Here is a 24,296-nt window from a genome sequence, read left to right on the forward strand (position 1 = left end):
TTTGGGTTGACTACATAGTATTGTCTAAACTCTTGTCATGTAAATATCGACAGTGGCAGGAAAACGTAAAAAATACATGGATTTCTATTTATAACTCTAACATTAATCCCCCAAATGATATTTTCATGTTGATTAAAAATTTTTATTCATACATTTTAAATGCCTGATTTAAATATCAATTTTTCAATCTATCAACCAACATTTTGGTAAATTATGAATCTGATTTTTACATTATTATTCATGTCATCATGGCACTGAGTTATAATTCATGCAACTGATTTAAAAGTCAGTGCTTTATACTTTGAATATAATGAGCTATAAATATTGTAGTAGGACATTTTCCAAAGGCATTTAAAAAATCATGTTTATAAGTTTGTAGTCTGACACCACTGAGTTCTAAACAACAAATTAAAATGTATTGGAATAAAGATAGCCTTTCTGTCATTTCTAAACTTTCCTCTGCAAGGAGAAACTGCCAACTTACTTGGTTCTATAATACTCAGCAAATATGTGCCAGTATTCATTCCCAATATGAACAGATATTTATTATTGTTTTGAGCAGTATTTTTAAATTGGAAAGTTCCTATCTGCTGATTTATACATGTAAGCTCCCTGAGGTAGAATTGAGGTGACTGGTTTGGGTTCAATATTATTGGTTATTTTTGAGTGAAACAAAGATGAAAATTCCTGATTTTAAAAAAGTAAAGAACATGCCCAAATGGTATTTAATGACACCATTATTTTTTGTGTACAAAATTAAACTATTCCCTTACTGGAAAAGCAGAAAATAAAACTTTAGAAGTTTGGACTTGTTGAGAGCTTTGCTGTGAAGGTCCTTCTTTTATCATTAGAAATAGTATTCCTCTATTGTTAACTAGACATAATCCTTCAAAAACTTTCTAGCATCTTTTTAAAAAATTTTTAATGTTTATTTATTTTTGAGAGTGGGGGAGGGGCAGAAAGAGAGGGAGACACGGAATCCGAAGCAGGCTCCGGGCTCTGAGCTGTCAGCACAGAGCCTGACACGGGGCTAGAACTCACAAATCCTGAGATCATGACCTGAGTCGAAGTCAGATGCTTAACTGTCTGAGCCACCCAGGTGCCCCCAAAACTTTCTAGCTAGCATCTTAATGCTAAATAAAAGCCTATAATTTGGTGATAACCTTAAGATTATAATTCCATGGTAAAAAAGGCAACCAATTATTTGATATCAGACTATAAATGAACTAGGTAGTGTCAAAACATCTCATTTTTTTTGATGTCTATGCTTTTTATTTGACAAGACTTAACATCTTAAGATCTCTGATGAGAATAGGATGTGGAAAAATATTTCAGAAAACAAAACAGACACATCTCATTTTTAACCAGTTTGCAATAAAGGTATCATTAATGGTGGAATTAAAAAGTTAAATTGAATTTTAAAAGTTATTTACTAGACAATGAAATAAATAATAAAATTGAACAATTTCTCCACAAATTATGTTTTTTAATTAACAGACCATTTTTTACAGCAGTTTTTGGTTTACAGAAAAACTTATCTGAAAGTAGAGAGTCCCCACAGACTTCTTGTGCCTGTACACAATTTCCTCTATGATTTACACCTTGAATTTGGGGGTATATTTGTTATAATTGATGAACCCATATTGATGCATTAACTGAAATGTATCGTTTACATTGAGTTTCACTCTTCCTGTGTATTTTGTGAGTTTTGACAAATTCATGATGACTTATACCCATCATTACTGTAACATATAAAAGAGTTTCACTGCCAAAGACTACTTTGTTTTTAACATGACATGGTCATAATATTTTTCATGTTACAGGGCACTACCAAACTAGTAATTTATACATGCTTCCAGTTATAAATAAGTCACAAAGATGAAAAATACATTATAGGTAATATAGTCAATTATATTGTAATCATGAGAAAAAAAAAAAGCCCTAGTAATTTACATGAGAAAAAAAAATTTGGTTTACTTTCACTAATTGATCCAAAATCATATTTATTATTTGTTTGAAACACTAACATTTAGCTGTCCAAGTGTAATTTTATTGCAGCGTTTCAAATTACGTATCATTACACAAGCATTTGTGGCCAAGTCTTCCTATTTCACATGCAGTTTTTGAATGATGAAAAGTTACATTCAATACCTACTACTCTCATTCTCTGATTAGTTATTTGGAAAGGGAAACTTATATCTAGTTCAGTGCAATTGTTCATATCTATGTATTCTGGCACTCAGTAAATGTACTTAGGAAAATTTTATTTATAAAAAATAATTTTTATATTAATAATTTATAAAATAATTTTATTGACTATTCAGTTTCCATCTATGTGGATTATTTCAAGTTGAACTGTGGCCTTATTTTTGTGTAATATAAATGTATCGGTTTTCTTCTCTGTGGAAAGCAAAGATGACTTTGTGAATTTGAATTGTATCTAAATGTTAGTGTCTTCTGAGAGGCTAAAGAAAGAGTAAACCTGAAATAGTGTTACAGTAATACGAATGTCTTTTCAAAGTTGAAGAAAAAAATCTAAAATAAATATAATTGATTTTAGGGACAGTATAATAAGAGTAAAAAAAAAAACAACTATACAAAATAAAGGAAAAAAAGTAAGGTAAAAACATTACCTTTTAGAAGCAATTTTAGAAGGAAATATTTGTTGATTCATTTGCAAATGACTTAGCAGTATAATAATTCTAACAAAGTCAACATTCTTCAAGACACTACTGAGGCAAGTATATAATCTCTGGCGGCCCCTGGCGGACTCAGTCGGTAGAGCATACAACTCTTGCTCTTGGAGTTGTGAGTTCCAGCCCCAAGATGGGTATAGAGATTACTTAAAAATAAAACTTTTAAAAAATAAAATAAGGATCTATATATTTAATGAGGTGTGGAATACTTGGAGAAGTTTTTAAAGAGAACAGGAAAGATAAATAAAAGTATCTATTGGAAATGGTTAGAGGAGCTATTATCATTTATGATAGAGAGAAGTACGACATATATTCCCTCATTTATCTGGCTGTATTTGGGAATGAGATGTTTCACATGAGTGCAACCTTTTCAAGAGTAAAGCATTCATACTATAATTTTAAAAATTTGTAATTTTAAAAATTCAAAACCTGTTGCTTTCTTCCCAGCCTTCTTAAACAGAATATGCTCTGTATTTTGCCTTTGCTTGATGACTTTGAAATTTCATAATGAACCTTAACATTTTTCCTTTGCTGCAAAATAGATTCAAGGTTACTAAATTTGGGAGAAGCAATTTGCTTCCATGCCAATTGATTTTACAGTTTACATTTTTAGAAATTATTTTCTTTTCGTTTTCTTTTTTGCATCTTACAATTTTTTTCTGTTTTTCTGTATTATCAAATTAAAGCTGTCACATCTCAGTTTCTGACCTATTGCTTTAATACTGTAAATTGGGGCATGATATAAATAAGCTCTGTAGAATTTCTATACACTAAGAGGAAAAAGATAGAAGTGAAGTCCTGAGACACCTTTCTATAAGTAACTATCAAGGAATTTATGAAGGAAATATTGTGGCATGCATTTTGGCAACTTGGAGGACTCATTGGTCTCTTTTTTGGTTTTCAATTAAATTTTGGTACTTTCCAATTGCCAGATAAGTGATTTGGGGCAAATGAGAGATTATCAAGAGCATAAGGACCTACAACCCCAATGGGAAAGGGCTTAAAGTAGATGAGAAACTGCATAACAGCCACTAATTTAATTTAAATAAATGAAGTATTAATTTAAATAAACTGAATATTAACAATTGATTATTAAACAAATTAAATATTAAACACTATTAATCACTGAATGCGGTTTAAATACACAGAACATTAACCACCATATACGATAAGCTATGGAAACAAAAGGATTTATGTATGGAAATGAATTTGTTACTTGGATGTGGTTTAAGAACAGTTCTGCCAAGAAACTAGAGGATTAACTAGATCATTTTTGGGGTTAATTCTGTAGTTTTATGGTGATTTGCCCCCTTTTTTATATGGTATTATGGTTTTAAGTGGTAAATGTGCTGTTGTTGGGAAGACAATGATGAATTAATTTCTTATTTTGTTCATCATTAGGATTCAACCTACAGTCAGCAGTTAATTATCCCAAGTATAGGATTACCTTTGAAAACCAAAGTGTTTGCAGCTGTACAAGCCACTAATCTGGATGGCAGGTATTTTCGAACTCTTTAGTTGTTGTTGGTTAAAATGTTTTGACTGCACAGAGCCTTGTGAATCATAAAGTTAGCTCATTCATTTTTAATTTAAATAATGCTGCCATTGTCACACCATTTAGGAATGCTAATAAATAGAAATAGCAAATTACAAAGATGAATAGGGACACTTATTTTGTGTCATTAATTGGAAAATAACAAGTCTTCCCATAAAGAAGGAGGGGGAGTTACTGGAAGAGGGAATAGGCAGACCTATTGGAATAGGGTAACCTGTGGGATACCACAATGTTCTATTCTTTCATCTGAAAGATGATGAGTCAGATGTAGTCATTACATGAACACTGGTGATTTGTGCGCTTTTCAGTGTGTATGTTACTATTCAATAAAAATGTATTAAAAAACAGAGGAACTCTCCCCATTATGATCTGGGCCAGAATTATATACAATGATCCTCAGAAACATCTCTGTAAAAAACCCCAAAGCGATCAAGCTTCATGTGACCAAGTTTTAGATAAACCAGAATGATCAAAATTGAAAGGGAATTCAAACACTGAAGATTCAATCCTACCCTATAATAACATTATCACATATAATATAATCTTTACATCCTGAAATCATCTTATCAAATTCAGGATTTAAAAAATTATTGGCATTTACTTCCCATAGGCTAGTAATTTCTATAACATCAGAGTTGGAATGAAGTAATGTTTAAATCTAGGCACAGTGTAGCCATATGGGGGAAGATTATGTATTTGCCTCATGGTTTTCTTTTACCTACCACAGTGTCATTCATGGACTCCTACTCTCATCCCCACTGATTCTGGCATAATTTTCAGTGTATAATTTATGCACCAAACTCCTTGCTGTATGTGATATTATAATATCCTCTGTCATTTGTTAGAGTCAGTAACTTCCAGAAACAGAATATTGCTGTGTACAGTGAACATAGACGTATCTATATAGCTTGCTTTTAGGTTTTGCTTCTTCACACTTAGACCAGTTGTTTTTTACACAATTTGTGTGTGTCTGTGTGTGTGTGGTGTGGTGTGTGTGTGTGTGGTGTGGTGTGTGTGTGTGTGTGATATTAGCCTTAACTCCACTTGATGCAGGATGGCAATTTGCTGCAGATTTTTAAACATCTTGAGCTTAAGAGAATGTTTCAATAAACAAGAAGCCTCTGAAATAACTAACAAAAACATAGTTCTATTTTGTGGGGGTGAGGCATTTGTCAATATTTACTTCCCTAGGATTAGTAACTAATACCCAAAAGGAGATTCTGACTCTATATTATGCTTACTTCTTTCTGCAGATGGAATGTCTTAATGGATTATTGCTACACAACCCCATCAGGGAACCCAAATGATGATGTTCGATATGATCTCTTCCTTAGGTAAGTCTTGTATTGAGAGCAAAGATCCAATTGTAGATAATTGAAATGAAAACTCCAAGTTATATAAACAAATTGTAGGGCACTTCTATAGCTTTTAAATGTAAAGTTTTATATTTTGAGCTTTTAGTCCTTATAAAGCTGGAAAGATAAAAGTTGAGAAGAGTTTTCAACACAAAATGCTGATAAAGCTATTGTTGAATGAGAATTGCAAGTAAGTTAGGTCCATCAAAGATGTTTTATTCATGTTTAGGACATGTGGGAATATTTCACTGTCTTAGAAAAAGCATGGTTAGGATATTATTGGCAATAAGAGAAAGGCAGTGGGAGGTACTATTTACCCACAGCTAGACTGTCTCATCATATGTCAAAAGAGAGTAAAATTAAAGTAATGGTCTAGATAATTTAGACCCCAATATGCTTTTCTTCATTTATCAGTATTTAAATGAAAGTATGATATAGCCTACTACTCCTTTTTTTTAACAGAGCCAATAACTTCAACTTCATTCTCCAATAGACAATGATAGAGTGAATGTAATCTACATTTGGGGAAAGGGGACATTGATCATAAAAGCATTCAATCATCCCAGTTTCCTTTCAGCATTTTTATCTGACAGCAGAACAGACTTGAGAGTCAAGAAATGGCTTCTAATCATGCAACAAAATGCAGTTGGCTCAGATCACTGCTGCTTATTAACACATTATGGGAGTAATATGATGGGAACCAAAAGATTATGCTTTATCAGCTAATCAAGGTTAAGATGATGTCCAGAGACTAGGTCAAACTGATACTCTTATATCCTATTGCTGGAACTGTTAATTTAGGCAACATTTTTGGGAAAAACATGTCAGTATATATCAAAACCTTAAAAGATTTTATATTCTTTGATTCTGTATCTACAGGTTTGAAAACATACTCTAAAATATTTATGATTTTATGGTTTATCAGTGATATTCAAAATAGTAAAACTCGGGAGCAATGAAGGCTATTCAGCAATGAGGAAAGGAAATGACTAAGTGGATTGTGGAGAACTAGTAATTTGGGAACTCACACAGACATTAAATTATATAAAGTTATTTATAAAACAGAAAAAAAGATTGGTTCTATTCTATCTCCTCCCTTTCTGTCTTCATGGTATTTTTATGCTTGGAAATAATGTGGCTCTTTAAATTTTACATGAATTGAAATATGAAGTGAAATAATCAGCATATACAGTTTTATGTACAATGGACCTCATTTGTATAATATATGATAGAAAAGACTGTAAGGGAATCCATCAACAGGCTCCCAGTGGTTATTTATGCATAGGAGGATTGTGAGTCATTTTGTTTTGATGTTTTTCTTATTTTCCAAAATTTCTATAATGATCACATAGTGATAATCTGGAATATGATCGTCAGACTTCTAGTATGACTATGGCTTCATGCTAAATCTTTTCAGTGTTCTTATTAGAAACTATAGAGAGTGAAATAGTTCCTAAATGAGTCTCTCAGATGTCAGTTGCAGTGAAACTAGGTGGAAAAGAAAACTGAGAAATCCCCAGATAGGTGTGAGTGATAATAAAAACAATTAAGATCAAGAGCAAATGGTGCAGAGGGAGGCCTGCAGGAAGTTCTGTGGGGAGAGGTGGTGGGAAAAGCGGGGAGGAAAAGTCAGTGTTAAGGGGTCCTGGTAGTGGCAGATTTCAGAAACAGCCAGGAGAAATGTGCAACAGAAGGAGAGGGTACTGCTGGGAATGGGAGTTGCTAGGAACAGGGTTGAGGCCCAACAAGCCAACAGCCCTGGGGAATATGGAGAATGAAGGGATAGAGAATGACTAGAACCTCAGAAGTGGCAGATCTCAGAAAGTCTCAGGAAAAGTACATCTTCTAAAGAGTGGAGGATTCACCTGGGAAGATAAGGGTCTTGGAATAGGCTTGTGAATGAACCTGAAGAACATGGGGCTGATTGTAGAATTCTTGAATATCTTTAAGTTCAGAAAGGCAGAGAAAACTCAACTACACAATTATGCCACATTCAGTGGAAACTTGTTGGCCATTGTAAAACAAAAGTGGGAGAACCTTGAGTTGAGGAAATCCATGAGAGAGGTCACTACCATTCCACATTGCCCAAAGAGTCCTGGAAAATGACAAATCTAGGGAAATCCAACACTTTCAAATGTGAGTGGTAAGCAAGTGAAGATACTGCTTACAGTGTTCCAGTATACTACCAGAAAAATGTAAAAAATAGCTGAGAAAAAATTTTAAAGATTAATTAAACTCACTGGAAAGCCATTGCCATGAAAAAGATAAGATTTGCAATTAAACACTGCAACATTATTTTTTTTAATTAAAAGTAACCATAAAGCAACAAAAGCAGAATTGAACAAGTGGGATTACATCAAACTAAGAAGCTTCTGCACAGCAAAGAAAATCATCAACAAAATGAAAAGGCAATCTACTGAATAGGAGAAAATATTTGCAAAACATATATCTGATGAGGGGCTAATATCTAAAATATATAAAGAACTCATATAACTTAATAGCAAAAAAACCAGACAATCTTATTTAAAAATGGGCAGAAGATATGAATAGGTATTTTCCAAAGAAGACATAGAGATTGTCAACAGGTACCTGAAAATATCTTCAATATCACCAATCATCAAGGAAATTCAAATCAATACTATAATAGAGACATCACCTCATACCTGTTAGAATGGGTATATCAAAAAGATAAGAAATAACAAGTGTTGGTGAGGATGTGGAGAAAAGGGAACATTAGTGCACTGTTGGTAGGAATGTAAATTGGTACTGCCACTATGTAAAACACTATGGGGCTTCCTCAAAAAATTAAAAATCAAATCAACATTTGATCTAGCAATTCTGCCACTGGGTACGTATCCAAGAAAATGAAAACACTAACTCAAAAAGATTTATACACCTCCATGTTCATTGGAGCATTATTTACAATAGCCAAAACATGGAAACCTGTGTCCAATGATAGATGAATGGATAAAGAAATTGTGAATGGATATCAGATGGGAAAAGAACCCTCATAGATATCATAGACACAGGGAACAGATTAGTGGTTGCCAGATGTGGGGACTTGGGGGTGGGAGAAATGGGTGAAGGAAGTCAAAAGTTAGAAAAAAAAAAGAATAACTGAAATGGGAAAATAGAGAAGGACAAAAAGAGGAGAGAAAGAACAAGGCAAGACAAAAGAGTAGAAGAGTAGAGGGTGAAGAGAAGAGACAGGGCAAGGAAAGGAATGGAAGAAAAGGGAAGGAAAGAGAAGGGAAGTAAACAAATGAGAAAAAAGAAAAACTTACATTTTGTTTTTTAATAAAAATAAATGTCCTGAAAAAATTCCTGGGAAGATTGAGTAGATATAGTTTTGCCTATTCCTCCTAAGTGTGTGTGTGTGTGTGTGTGTGTGTGTGTGTGTGTGTGTGTAAGCTCTGAATATTATATACAAAACAAGTATAAGAATAATAAAAAAAATATAGAGATGAGGTTAGACCAGCTAGGGACTCTAAGACCTAATGAATTATGGTTTTCTTTTTGCCTTTTATATCCCACACTTAGAGCTGAAGAAGTCAGGAACTCAGATATATCAATGGCTACAGATATAAATAAATGAATGGGTGATAAACCCATTTGAATGAATGAATGAATGAATGAATGACAAAGCCTGTCCTCTCAAGACAAAAGACTAGGAAAGGAGTAGCTTAGTAAGAAAGCTTTTACACAATAATTGTACTATTCTAGTCTAATACCACATCCCACCCACGCTAGCAAAGACTGAGTGGCGAGCCAAATTTCTACCCTTGTCAGTAACAAGGTGTCCCAATATCCCATATGGGATGATTTCAGAGAAGGTGGAGTGGGGTTTCTGTACTTCTCTCCCCTGGCAATAATGAGATACCCTTACATGCCCTATTGGGTTGACATCAGAGGAATCCTAGTGGAAAGTCAGGCCATTTACTACAATGCCACAGTAACAAGGCCATAGTCTTTGTGGTGTTGGTGGAGGCCACTCCTACCCTATGTAGTCAGGGAGATATCAGTGGAGGCCCAGTGGAGAGTAGAAACTCTCACTCTATCCAGAATTAACAGGATCCCTGCTCCTTGGGTGTCAAGAAAGGCCAAGGGGAAGTCTGGAATTCTACTCCTATCTGGCAGTAATGACACAGCATCCCTCCTTCCTTGATGAAGTGTTGGAAAAGGAAGTCAGCTAAAATACAAGGTTTATATAAGATCCTGAGTCTCATAACTAATAGTCCAAACCCCAACATTCAGTAAAAATCACTTGACACAGCGACAATCAGGAAGACCTCAAAATAAATGGAAAAAGAACAAAAATAAATGTGATGGAGAGTTTAGAATTATCTACAAAAGACTAAAGCAGTCATTATAAAAAGTTTTAACAGACAATAGCAAACCTGCTTATAACAAATGGAAAAATAACAATGAAATGGGAAGTCTCTGAACAGAAATGGAAGACATAAGGAAGAGACAAATGGAAAATTTAGAACTTAAAAATACACCAACAAGAAAACTAAATATGCAACCACCCTACAATCTAGCAATTACATTTCTGGACATTTTTCTCAGTGATAATGAAGTTTATGTAAGAGGATCACACACACAAAAATGTGTGCACAAATATTAATAGCAGCTTTATTTTCATTAGCCAAAAACTGGAAGAAAATAATATTCTTCAATGAGTAAATAATTAACTGTGGTGCATCAATGTCATGAAATGCTACTTCTAAATGAAAAAGAATGGATTATGGGTATACATAACATAGGTGTATCGCTAGATAATTACAGTAAGTAAAAAATCACAAAAGGTTACATAGGGCATGATTCCACTTATAAAACACTTTGAAAAGACAAAATTTTTATTAGGCAGGATATTCCAATGGCTAAATAAAGGGTGTAGCCCTAACAGATATTATACTTAATAATAGCTCTAAAATTATTAAAGGAATGTGATATTATGCAAGATTAGTCACGTACACAAAAATTAGAATATTTTATTGAGTTCAGAAATAGATCCAAAACATATGGGAGTTTACAATATGATAGACTGTGATATCACAAATCAGTGAGATAGACAGATTTTAAAAACAGTGCTGGAAAGTGGGTAACCATGAAGAAAATATTGCATTGGATCTATAGTTCACTCAATACACCACAAAGACTTTAAATAGATTATTAATTTGAATGTTAAAAATACAGTTTTAAAAGTGGTAGAAAAAACCATATTAACATAAGAAATATTTTTAAAACTTTGATGGAGGGAGATGGATGGGAGATGGGCTAGATGGGTGATGGGTATTAAGGAGTGCACTTGTGATGAGCACTGGGTGTTGTATGTAAGTGATGAATCACTGAATTCTGAAACCAATATTGCACTGTATGTTACTAACTAAAATTTAAACAAACAAACAAAGAAACAAACAAAACAACTTTGGTGTAAGGAAAATCTATATGTGGCCCAAATACAGATATACCTTGGAGATGTTGAGGGTTTGGTTCCAGATCACCCAGTGAAATAAATATTGGTAATGAATTTTTTGATTTCCCAGTGAATATAAAGTTATGTTTATACTATACTACAGTCTTTTAGGTATGCAATATCATTATACCCAAAAAACAATGTACAACTTTACAATGTAAAGTTAAAATATACTTTATTGCTAAAAAAGGCCAATCATCATCTGAGCTTTCAGTGAGTTGTAATCTTTTCGCTGGTGAAAGGTCTTACCTCGATGTTGATGTCTGCTGACTAACCAGGGTGGTGGTTGCCGAAGGCTGGGATGGCTGCGGCAATTTCTTAAAATAAGACAACAATGAAATTTGCCAGGTGATTGAATGTTCCTTTCATAAATGATTTCTCTGTAGCATGCCATACTGTTTGATTTTGTCCACATTTTACCCACAGTAGAAATTCCCTGCTGCTGTTTTATCAACTGACTTTATGGAAAATCCTTTGTTGTCATTTCAATAATCTTCACAGCATCTTCAGCAGGAGTAGTATCCATCTCAAGAAACCACTTTCTTTGCTCATCCATAATAAGCAACTCCCCATCCATTCAGGTTTTATCATGAGCTTGCGGCAATTCAGTCACATCTTGAGGCTCCACTTCTAATTCTAGTTCTTTTGCTATTTCCACAACATCTGTAGTCACTTCCTCTGTGGATGTCTTGAACCCCTCAAAGTCATCCATGAGGGTTGGAATCAATTTCTTCCAAATTCTGTCATGTTTATATTTTGACCTCTTCTTAATGGCATCTAGAATGGTGAACCCTTTCCAGGATTTCAATTTACTTTGACCAGATCCATCAGAGGAATTACTATCTATGGCACCTCTAGCCTTGCAAAATGTATTTCTTAAATAATAAAACTTGAAAGTCAAAATTATTCCTTGATTCATGGGCTGCAGCATGGATGTTGTGTTAACTTCTGGATAACTTGCTGCAGTTTCTGTGTCAGCAGTTGCTGATTTATCTTTTATGTTATGGAGTCAGCTTCTTTCTTTAAACCTCATGAACCAACCTCCGCGAATTTCAAACTTTTCTTCTTCATCTTCTTTACCTCTTTCAGCCTTCACAGAATTGTAGAGGGGGCCTTGTTCTGGATTAGCTTTTGGCTTAAAGGAATGTTGTGGCTGGTTAGATCTTCTCTCCAGACCACTAAAACTTTCTTCATATCAGCAATAAGACTGCTTCACTTTCCTATTATTCATGTGTTCACTGGGTTAGCACTTTTAATTTCCTTCAAGAACTTTTCCTTTGCTTTCACAACTTGGCTGTTTGTCACAGAGGCCTAGCTTTCAGTCTGTCTAGGCTTTCAACATGACTTTCTCATTAAGCAAAATCATTTCTGGCTTTTGATTTAAAATGAGAGATGTGTGACTCTTCTTTTCACTTGAATAATTAGAGGTCATTGTAGGGTTATTAAGTGGCCTAATTTCAACATTATTGTGTCTCAGGGAATATGGAGGCCTGAGGAGAAGGAGAGAGACAGGGAGGAGGGGGAGGTTGGGGAACACCCAGTGGGTGAACAGTCAGAGCACACACTTACCAGTTAAGTTCACTGTCTTATAGGGACACAGTTTGGGGGGGGCCCAAAACAATTACAATAGTAACATCACAGATCAGCATAACAAATATAATAACAATGAAAAAGTTTGAAATAGTGTGAGAATTACCAAAATGTGACATGGAGACATAAAGTGAGCAAATGCTGTTGCAAAAATGGACCGACAGACCTGCTTGGTGCGGGGTTGGCACCAACCTTTAACTCGTAAGAACCACGGTCTCTGCAAGCACAATAAAGTGAGCACAATAAGGTAAGATATGCCTTACTAAAAGCCATACAATAAAATATTGAAAATTTAACATAAAAACAAAGCTTCTGTGTGTATATGAACACACACACACACACACACACACACACACACACACGGGCTGAGCAACAAAGTAAAACAATTGCAACTTAGATAACAAGCCAGGAGCTAGTCTTCCTCACACATAAAGAACTTAGAAGAATCAGGAAGAAGAGACCAACAACAAAATAGAAATTTGGGCAAAGGACATAAACAATTTTCAGATAAAGAAATGTAGTTGGCTCTAATATGTATGAAAGGATGCGCATAGTCATTTCCACTGGCAAAAATGCAAATGAAAATTATATGGTGATAGTGTCTTTTTCTTACCCAAGAGCAAATAATCCAGAAATTTTTACATATACTTTGTTGATATAGTTTTGGGGAAATAAGGAGTTTCTTCATATATTACTTGGGAAGTACAAAATACAACAATATTTATAGAGGGCAATGTGGCAGCATCTATTAAATGGCCCTATAGATACATTGTACAGATAACCTGCTTATGTTCAAAATACTGTATTATATTTCACTCTTATTTGGATCCTGAGAAACTTAACAGAAGACCATGGGGGAAGGGAAGGGAAAAAAATAAGTTAGAGAGGGAGGGAGCCAAACCATAAGAGACTCTTGAAAACTGAGAACAAACTGAGGGTTGATGGGGGGTGGGAGGGAGGGGAGGGTGGGTGATGGGCATTGAGGAGGGCACATGTTGGGATGAGCTCTGGGTGTTGTATGGAAAGCAATTTGACAACAAATTTCATATTTAAAAAAACCCAAAAAACAAAAACAAAATACTGTATTATAAGGCTATGCATTATTACTTTGTAAAAAAGCAAAAGATTCAAAACAATGCAAAGGTACTTAAATAGGTACCTGATTAAATAAATGCTGGTACATGTGTGTGATGGAATACTACACAGTGTGCAAAAAGAATGAGGTAGCTTGCTAAATATTCATATTTATAAATGTGCATTTACATTTTATACATTCATAATGTCTAAAATACTGTGCTAAATTTTTAAAAAGGGAAGGTACAAAACAATGTGGATAGTGTGCTTCTGTTTTTTTTAAGAAGGAGGAAACAATAAGAATTCATTACTTTAGCTTTAAACATATATACCCTGGGAGGATGCAGTAACAAGTGAGATCACGTCTGGCAGATTCGAATATGTGTGTGGAATGGTGTGGACAAGGGCAATCATGGGAGGGAGACTTTTCACTATATACCTTTTATTCTGTTTGGATTTTTGAAACTTATGAAAGTATAATCCCTCTAAAATTTGATGGTACTATTATAATCAGAAATTGATCTGTTTAAATTTTCTGATCTAGGTCACTCTTGGCATATTTGTTGAGTTAGCTTATGCTCTTATTAAATATCTGTTACATGGCATGATTTGGTTAGCTCTTAATACTGCAGAAATTAATTTATAATTTTCAGCGGGCTGGTAATTTCCAGTAATATCCTGTTTTCACATTCCCTAAATTATAGCTGCGACAAAGATCCTCAGACCACTGTCATCGAAAATGGCAGAAGCCAGCAAGGCCGGTTTTCCTTTGAAGTGTTCCGATTTGTGAAACACAAGAATCAGAAAATGTCCACCGTCTTCCTGCACTGTGTTACCAAGCTCTGCAGAGCTGATGACTGCCCCTTCCTTATGCCAGTATGTTTTTAGCAACTTTATTCTAAATTGTCAAATTGATCTAAGCTGAAGGATTATCAAGTGTTAGGAACTAATTTCTATATGGAAAACGGATATGCATTGGGTCAGTTTGAAGTAGGATTTATTTACTTATTCATCCAGTAAAGATCTATTGAATGCCTATTTTGGGTCAGTTTGAAGTAGGATTTATTTATTTATTCATCCAGTAAAGATCTATTGAATGCCTACTTTGTGCCACACATAATACTGGGAATACAGCCATGTGTGCATGATTTTCTGAACTCATTTAGCTTATCTTTGAGGACCAGGAGACAGTAATGGAAGAAAATAAGACAAAAATGTTATGGTGCAAAAGCAGATTGTACATATAGGTTGTAGTAGGAGACAGTATTTGCCTTTGTGAGAGAGATAGAACAGGACAGATTGGGAAGTCTGATGGAAGATATAAAACCCAAAGTGTGATTTGAAGATGGATGAATCACAAAGGGGCAAAATCAAGAGTGAGAGACCCTCCGTGCCAAAGATTGACCAAAGTCACAGACATATAAGACAGAGTAATCAGGGAACTACCAGGCCTTCAGTAAAGTCATGGAGCAGAATAGAGGATGATTGGAAAACCTGGGAAGGTGCACAGGGCTAGCACTGGAAAGGTAGATTTGGCCCTGATGGCCAGAAATCCCTTGGATTACAAGTTAGAAGTTCTAAAAGGTGAGGATCTTAATTGCATACAGCCATCATTAAAATACAGATCCATTTACTAGTGAATAAAAAAAAAATCTATTTCTGGCAGGCCCCCTGAGGTCACATCAATATTAACCTGAAAAAATGCAAGCACATTTTTTATTTGAAATAGCTTTAATATGTTTTTATTTATGCTCAAATTCAGGCATTTCTTCACAATTGATTGCTTTCATCCTAACTAGCAATATCAGATGGGGTTAAATGGAGGATCCACATTATCTTGTCTCTGTGCTGACCAACAATTCAGGGAAAGATTTATTAAAGGCTTGAGAGATATAAAAGTACAAAACTTTGATAAACACAGCTCTTTTTCAGGAGAACCATTGAGCTATGTAAATTAATGAGGCAAAGCACAATTATAACGGGAGGAAATAAGAAATGTGGCCCAAGCCAGAAAAAGAAACACTGTAGCAGTTATATGCAAAGTAATTAAATAAATGCACAGAAGTAAATGAATAAAATTAAACATGTGGTATCTCTTCCAAAAGAATCTGCTTTCCAAATGGCCATAAAGAACCAATTTTGTGCTGGTGTGGAATTTCATTTGTTTTCATTAACACCTCAGATTTGCGGCCACAGAGAAAGGAGGGACGCAGGGAGGAGGACCACTTGGAGCCCCCAGAGCACGTCTGGAAATGCAGTCCTCTCTGCTGGTCCCATCATTACTCGGAGTGGTAAGAACGCTCCTCCTTTTGTGTATAATAATAGACTGTTCCAAAATGGCTTATTACTTGGCTTCTAAGGAGAACTCAGAGTGGTTTCTAAACAGCACTAATTAACTGTGAAATAAGATAAACTGCTAAGCAACTTCAATATCACAGTAGTTTCCTGTTTACTCAACTTTCACACAAAGGGCAATATTGGCTTTACAATATTGGCCTTTTTACACATGCGCATGCACGCGTTAGTGCGCGCGCGCGCGCGCGCACACACACACACACACACACACACACACACACACACACACAAGTATACAAGTATACGATGCTGGACATTTTTCATTCTCCCTACCCCTGAAGACTGGCCTGCGTGAATTGCACTCATCTGCTGTTTTGCCATCCGGTCTTTGGTTGGGCTTGGCCAGTAGGTAGTGCTATCAGCGGATGGAAGTGTCCACATAACTCCTCCCAGCCAACTTTTCTACAGAACTAGAAACCCTCCCTTTAACCCATAAGCCAGGGAACTTCTTGACTTTCTCTTGTGAATTCCCTACATCTGTATAAATAGTCCCATTAATCTTTTCTTAAAATGCCCAATTTTAGTACCATTTGTTTCTTCCCAGATCCTGAATATTACATATCCCTTCTAGTGCACTCTGCCATGGTCATGAATCTAATAGCCACAACTGTTTATACACATATATTCTCATGTATACAAGTATTTGTGTACATACTCTCCAGAGGAATACTGCTTTAAGTCAGCGTGAACCCAGGGACATTTGTAATCAATTGGATAAAACAGGCATGCAGTGTAAACAACACAAACTTAAGTCAGAAGAACTGGTTCTAGCTCCAGCTTTTGTCTAAACAAGCTATGTGATGTGGGATTGTATGCCATTTCTTGGGGCAAGTGTTTTTTCGTCTTTAAAATGAGGGGTTTGAAGAAGTTGCCTTTAAATTTCTAACTCTATAGCTCTAAATTTGTCTTTAAAAAAAGCAGAATTCTGGTTTGGATTATATTCTAATCATTGTTTCTCAATTTTATATAAGCCATAAGGCTATTACTGTATTTCAGTTAGATTATTTTTACTTTTTCTCCCATGCATCCTGTTCCACAGTGAAAAGAAAGTTTTGTGTGAAATAGGTAATTAAGGAAAATAAGGTTTCGGCCTAAAAAGTTTAGACAATTTCTTGAATTATTTACTCCTCTGGTTTGTGCAGAGCATTATTTAAAAACAAGCTAATAGGTTTTTTAAAATAATACATAAATTTATTAAATATGAAATTTCAAACTTAGTCTGCACTCCCTGAAGTTTGGTATGTGTTTTCAATGGTTTGAAAATGACTGGTTTGTGGTTTATGAAAGTCCCAATTCTTATCTAGCTGTCAGAAATAGTTCATAGAATTACACTACATGGAAACTCAACTCTTGTTGCCAATAATTAGGAATGCTTTTGGGAAGGCACAATAAGAAATGTTTTTATTTCTATGGAACATATCTAGTGTTAGTTTTGTAGAAGAAAAAAAAATCTTGAAAGCGACATTTCTCTGCCCATGTTGAGTAAATGGCTTTTCCTCTTTATTAGCCTCCTTCCTTCCTTCTTACCTGGGCCAAAACAAATATAAATATTACAAAGTTTAAATAATTTGTTAGTGTAAGATATGTTCTTATAAAGACGAATGTTTCTAAGGCTCCCAAGTCCCAGTAAAGATTACCGAGTAGAAGTTTCTAATTCTACCATAGCTAACAGCTAGACAGGTTTGGTAGGTTTCACCTAAATCATATTCAGTTGCCCAAACTATCTATGATAAAACCTCAAAGAGTTAATGCCTTGATCACAATGTCTCTGATATCGTGTCTGGATTTCTTCTCTTCCAATTTCAACCTATTTCCACCTTAAGGATAATATTCATTTTTCTCACAGAATAGTTTTGTCTTAGTCACCCTGGTCTCTTCATTGGCAAAGCCCCCAAAGGATCATCTTCAAACCTGCCAGATACCCTTCATTCCTCTGTCACTCTCTGTGGATTTATTTTTTATAATTTTGATAAATGGTCATAGGACAGTGCTCATTTGAGGGCAATCATGGTGGCCTCACTGTCTAGAGGGCCATATATGACCGTGTTCACATTATGATACTTACGGTATCCAAGCAAAAAATATTATTTTAAATTCTATATAAACACAGAACTCAGAAATCAAGCCATATTCATCCACAGGAAAATCCTATGTGAACTTCATGTCTAGCTTAATGACCAGGGCTACCTTCTTTTCTCAGTTTCACCTCATTTTTAACTTAGGTCAGCTAGAATTTATCTCTCTAGATCCTGTGGCGGGTTTTATATAGACAAGTCCAATTTCAGGCTTGATTTGCTCTCTTCAAAGCTCTCTGGTACTTGGGGATTTTTGCTTTGTTTACTCATTGAACCACTCCTTTCCCCTAGACAACTGACTTATGTCAGGTTTAATAAATTGTTAAAGCACAATACTTTTGTTTTAATGAATCAGACATTCTGCTTATACTTACTTAACATTGTTAATCCTTTTGTTGGTTGATTTAGGAAAATATTCACATCTTTTCAAAGTTTAAAATCTTCAAAATTCCTGAAGTGTCCTTATTTTACATCCCCATGTGCTAAAATTATTCGGTAGGGAAATGCTTATCATGGGGAACAATTCTGGAAATTCACAAGTGCAAGCACTGGAACACAGTAGTACCTAATTGTTTTATTACATAAATTCTGATGGGGAAGTCCAAGCCACGCTATTCAACTTGTGTCATTGAGTTTTATGGGGAGTTAATAATTCATTCAAGCCTCCACATGGGACAGGCACTCTGCTAGGAACTGGGAATACCCCCAGAGAACAGGCCACAGTCTTTGCTCTCAGGTATCTTAGCATTCAAAGGTAGAGATAGACTATTAACAAACATGACACAATGGAAGGTACAAAATTTGGAGGTTCTAAATTTGAAATATGTGGTCCATTTTACCACAAAGGTAGTTGAAGATTAAAAAAATAGTTTGCTTGTGCTAAGAAAGGAAAAATATTTATTCTGTATATATCTCACACTGATATTACTTTTTCCATTTATTTCTACTACTTATATGAGAGAAAAGCAGAGAAAAACAATTTATCTTCCACTTCTGGCTTTCAAACAGCTGTGGTATTGCTGCCCTCACTTTCTTCCTGTGGGTCCTCAGCTAGCTGTATGTTTTTTGAAGAGTCCACCAAGTTTAGTACTCCAATCTGTTTTAATTCCAGGATGTTTCTTTTAGCATATATGTATATGGTAAGACCAAATGGGTGTGAGAGAAAAAAAAACAGAGTTTGTGTTGAAAAAAATCTCTTGGAAAATGTCTACCTCCCTTTTGGAGCTAGATCAAACTTCAGTAGATGGGAAATTGATGGATAGTGGAAACAGCAACCAGATACCTTTATCCACTATTGAATACAATTCCGAATAATATTCAAATATTACATGCTTTGATTTTAGTCATCTGCCAGAGGTAGGATGCTTTTGGTTTTTCAGCATCTTGGAACCTGTAGCTGGTAGGACTCATTTGACATTTTGTCTCAGGTGAAGATTTTGTCCACAGCCCAGTCCTCACGAGTGGCACCTGGGATATTTATTGTTCTTCCGGAAGTGTTGGTGGTAATGTGGGAGAGAAGGAGGATATCCTGACTTCTTTTATTAACTTCAGGATGCAGAAAATAGTAGGGCATCCAGTCCTAGGATCACCTAACTTGGTCACCTAACTTGGGACACATAGGAGGATGGAGCTCTCTATTCTTTAAAAAAAATTAAAAGCAAGTAAATGTGATTTATAAACAATGAATATCTTTGAAAAAGGAATTTTAGATCATTATATATTCTTTTCCATGTTTCAGTGAGGCAGCTTGTCTTGGAAAGGGAGCATGCATATATTTTGGAAGAATTGTTCACAGTTCATTCATTTTATCCATTTCCATGAGAAACAATGTCTTTATAAAGTAGTGTGGGTTGGAGATTAGGGTTTTCCTAAGGGTGTCCCTATTATGAAAATTTATGCTGCCCCCCCTTTTGTCCTATAGTGGTACACTGCACCGTTCTAAAGAATGCTATAAATGAGAATTCTATTAATTCAGGGCATTGCACTTCAGACTCAACAGCAGAATCATCATTTATGCCAAGACTCATATGTCTTAAAAGAAATGGCATCAGATAGCTTATAAATATCACACCAGGTTCTTCCAATCAATTGTTTCAAATACTAATCTTGGGGTTTCATATAGCCTGAGTTATTCATCTTTATAACTAAAAATATTCTCCATACTTGGCTAGTTTACATGATTTTAGGAAAAGGATTCTGAAATTGAAATTTTATTTAAACATATGCTTACCTTATCACAGAGGCTGTGACAGATGGAAGTTTCTTCTTCTGTAAAATGGGGGCAGCAATAATATCTAAACCATATGGCTGTTATGAGGACAAAATGTGATGACATATGAAACAGCACTTTGTAAACTTTCTGGAATTACACACATGTTCATTGTAATAATATTTATCCTCCAAAATCAAACCGGCAACTGCACACATTTTATGGTTCAAATAACGGACACTCACAGACACATATGCACCCAAATGTTTGAGGACAGAAATGAAATCCACTACAGTGTACAGGATCAGGGGTTAATGGCTATATGATTACAAAATGGGTAACACAAGTTGGGAAGCCAGGTGAATGCATTCATTCCATCTATTATTATGTTTGCCAGGGATGAGTAAAAAATCAACAGCTTTGATCTTTTACTTAACAGGTACAAAAAAACGCCCTACAACTCAAGCATAGGAGTCATGTTTTCCTTTCATTTAGTTATCAAGTGTGAATTTATCTTCTTGGAACTTAAAATGATGTTTTTGCAGATTATGATGGGCAAATTGGCAATGCTTAAAATAAAGTGGCACTAAATAATGAATACTTCTCTAAAACAGAATAACAAATGGCAGGTTATAGGGCTATAAAAATTGTAATAGCTGTTAACAATTACTGCCCCCACTAACCTGACTAAAGAGATAATGATGAAGCAAAAGTTGGCAAGAAAAAATACAGTACAGTATATTTTGTGATTCTCCTTGTATGCCCGGGGCAGTGGCAGGGTGTGGGCCTGGGGAATGGATAGATAATAAAATCTTGGACACGTGAAACAGAAAATGTGAAAACAGAATTGTTTTGGAAGATTCTCATTATTGCCTTACCCATGAGGCTTGTGGGTGAAGGGAAGGGCACATGTAGGTAAAAAGTAATCACATAATTATAATAAACCTAGGTAAATATTTAAAGATACAATATTGCTTTCCTTTTTCTTTTCTCCTCCAGATGAGACTCCAACCAACAATTCACAGCTTGGTAAGATAACAAACATATATTGAAAATAAAAGTATGATTTAAAAAATTTTTAAGTATTTTTTGATGATCAGTTGCACAACTCTAAACGATGAAATATAATGAGTTCTGGTTTTACAGGTTTTTATATTTTAAATAATAGTTCACTGAGGATTTCTGGACTCATATGTGACCTGTTGGTCAATTTTTATAGCATTTTATACATGATTTTGTTTTTGACTGCTCAGGGGATACCTGACTTCTAACCCACGTAATCCTTTGGTTATTGGATTGAATTATAGTCAAATAGATTGTAGCATGAATCATTGTCATGCTGTTACTTTGCAAGATCATAATGACAGATGTTTTGCAGGTATAAATTGGGATGAAGTGAGATAAATCTGACAGTGGACCTTCCCACTGTTTGTGTTGTGCTTGCAGGTTCTCCAAGGGAACCTCCCTTCCAGCTGAATGCCATCACCAGTGCACTGATATCAGGAATGGTCATCCTGGGAGTGATGAGCTTTTCCCTTCTCCTGTGCTCACTGGCCCTTCTATACAGGAAGGCACCCACCAGTCTGGTGTTGAATGGCATAAGAAACCCAGTCTTTGACTGACTTTAACAGGTCCCTTCTCTCAGGAGGACTCACTGACTATACCCTGTGTTACTGCAGTCAGTGTTTTCATCCAAATTGAATGCCAGCCAGCATTTGATATTTGTAGGTTTGATAGATTTCACAGTGTAGTTCGTCAGCATGATGATAGTGAAAGAATTTGGGTGGTATTGTTCTCGTCACGTAAGTATGTGGTCAGCCCTATTTGTATGGCACCAATGGGTAGAATGACAACAAGCCAACCATATTCAGGACTCAGATCTTACAGGATCAGTCATATTTCATTTTATTTCAATTTTCTTTTGATAATTGGTTGTTATAGAGATAAAAGGTGGGCATAGAAAAAATATACATTTGTTGCATTTTTCCCCCTAAGCATTTATACCCAGTGTGCTGGCATTTAGATTGTTTATGTGGTCCTAAATTGAAAGTTACTTTTTTATTTGTTTTTTTTATTCCGGATAATTCCAGCTTGGGGATATGTTTTAATTAGACTGGTCGATTTGGACACCTGAGATTTAATTACTCTTTCTGTGACCTGAGTTTTTGGCCGATTTCCATGTCTGATGACATTCATTTAAAAAACAAACAAACAAACTCAGGAAATGTGTCTTACCTGGAGCACCTACTTGTGTAGCAGAATGTAAAAATAGTTGTTAACCTCTAAAGGAAACCAAGTGACCCTAGGTCATTATTCATTTACATGGGAGTGGCTGTGCTCAGTTTTCTCCTGGTTCACTGAGAACGTCAGCACGAGTTCACTTTCCTCCCAGGTAAACAAGTCAGCTGCATTTGCAGCTGTGCTTCCAGCAGTGAGGCAGCTGCAGAGATCATTCTTCATTCAAGAGCCATTGCATGGGAAAACAAACCATAGTTGTGGGAGTGGACATTGTCCTCATACATAAGCATAATGTTCCCATGGGGTTTTTAGCAACCTAGTTTCCTTTTGTCCCTATGACAAAGAGTAAACAGGGTAAGTGTGTTTTGCAGAACATTGTTGAGTCTCTATGAAAAAAATGTCCCTTTCCCACAAATTTCTGATGCTAGCAAAGCAAATAATCTGGAAGAGCCCTACTTTTTAAGGTGTCTTCTTGAAAGTGTCATGATGGCCATGGAATAAACAGTATTTTCCTGTAATAGTAAACTGCAAGAAGTTGTGATCCTTTGTCAGTTTTTCAAAAAAATGTTTAAAAGCCACGTATTAAGCAGCCTCTGTTCTTACCAAAAAATCATCCTTCTCTTTGTTCAGTCTATTCACACAACTGAATAGAACAATTCAGTGACGGGCATCAAAGCCTCGCATGTGTGGGGCGCCTGGGTGGCTCAGTCAGGTGAGCGTCCAACTTCGGCTCAGGTCATGATCTCGCAGTCTGTGAGTTCGAGCCCCACGTTGGGCTCTGTGCTGACAACTCAGAGCCTGGGGACTGCTTCAGATTCTGTGTCTCCCTCTCTCTCTGCCCCTCCCCCGCTTGTGTTCTGTCTCTCTCTCAAAAATAAATAAACCTTAAAAAAGTAATAATTTAAAAACCTAGCATGTGTGGCTACTACAAGTGCTGTGTTAACCATAACAACTGCTGTAGAGACTAATTTCTGGGGGCGCCTGGGTGGCTCAGTCGGTTAAGCATCCGACTTCAGCTCAGGTCATGATCTCACGGTCCGTGAGTTCGAGCCCTGCGTGGGGCTCTGTGCTGACAGCTCGGAGCCCGGAGCCTGTTTCAGATTCTGTGTCCCCCTCTCTCTGACCCTCCCCCATTCATGCTCTGTCTCTCTCTGTCTCAAAAATAAATAAATGTTAAAAAAAAATTTTAAAAAAAGAGACTAATTTCTGTTCCACATTTGTGACCCATTATTCACGACTTAATTTACTATATTATATGCAAATCACTATACAATTTTAAATTTGTTTCAAATGAAGTACCTATGCTCTAAAATTAGTAATTAAATCAATTACCAAATCAAAATACATCTTGTCTCCAATTGCCTCAACAGACCAGAAGTGTTTATATTATAATTATTAGTTATCGGATTGCCTCAACTTTCTCTTTCAAGGTATAGACACAAAGTGAAATGGGATCTGGAAAGTCTTCAGATAATTTAATCAATATGAAAAAGTCTAACACTTAAAAAAGCAATCTCCTCTTCCCTTTGTTTCTTCAAGATCACTTTGAAGTGACCATTCTGAACTTTGATCTGTGTAAAAGTTTATTTTCTACTTTAAAGGGAAAACTCCTACAGAAAAAAATGTATGGACCATGCATGCTACTTATGTGACCTTGTATGTGTACCTGA

General features: G+C 35.5%; 1 protein-coding gene across 11 annotated transcripts in view; it reads left to right on the top strand.

Annotated features, from left to right (window-relative positions):
* The window catches only part of ZPLD1 (zona pellucida like domain containing 1), a 536,628-nt gene extending 513,292 nt beyond the window's left edge, over positions 1-23,336 (top strand). For all 11 annotated transcript variants that reach the window (XM_042955552.1, XM_042955553.1, XM_042955551.1 and 8 more), the window contains 6 exons: positions 4,098-4,195; positions 5,505-5,585; positions 14,454-14,625; positions 15,932-16,040; positions 21,388-21,417; positions 21,835-23,336. In XM_042955552.1, coding sequence (XP_042811486.1) covers positions 4,098-4,195; positions 5,505-5,585; positions 14,454-14,625; positions 15,932-16,040; positions 21,388-21,417; positions 21,835-22,010 — 666 coding nt within the window. In that variant the 3' untranslated portion in view covers positions 22,011-23,336. The remainder of the gene's footprint in view (positions 1-4,097; positions 4,196-5,504; positions 5,586-14,453; positions 14,626-15,931; positions 16,041-21,387; positions 21,418-21,834) is intronic.
* The last annotated feature ends 960 nt before the right edge of the window (positions 23,337-24,296 follow it).

This window comes from Panthera leo, chromosome C2 (assembly GCF_018350215.1).
Source record: "Panthera leo isolate Ple1 chromosome C2, P.leo_Ple1_pat1.1, whole genome shotgun sequence".
Lineage (NCBI taxonomy): Eukaryota > Metazoa > Chordata > Mammalia > Carnivora > Felidae > Panthera > Panthera leo.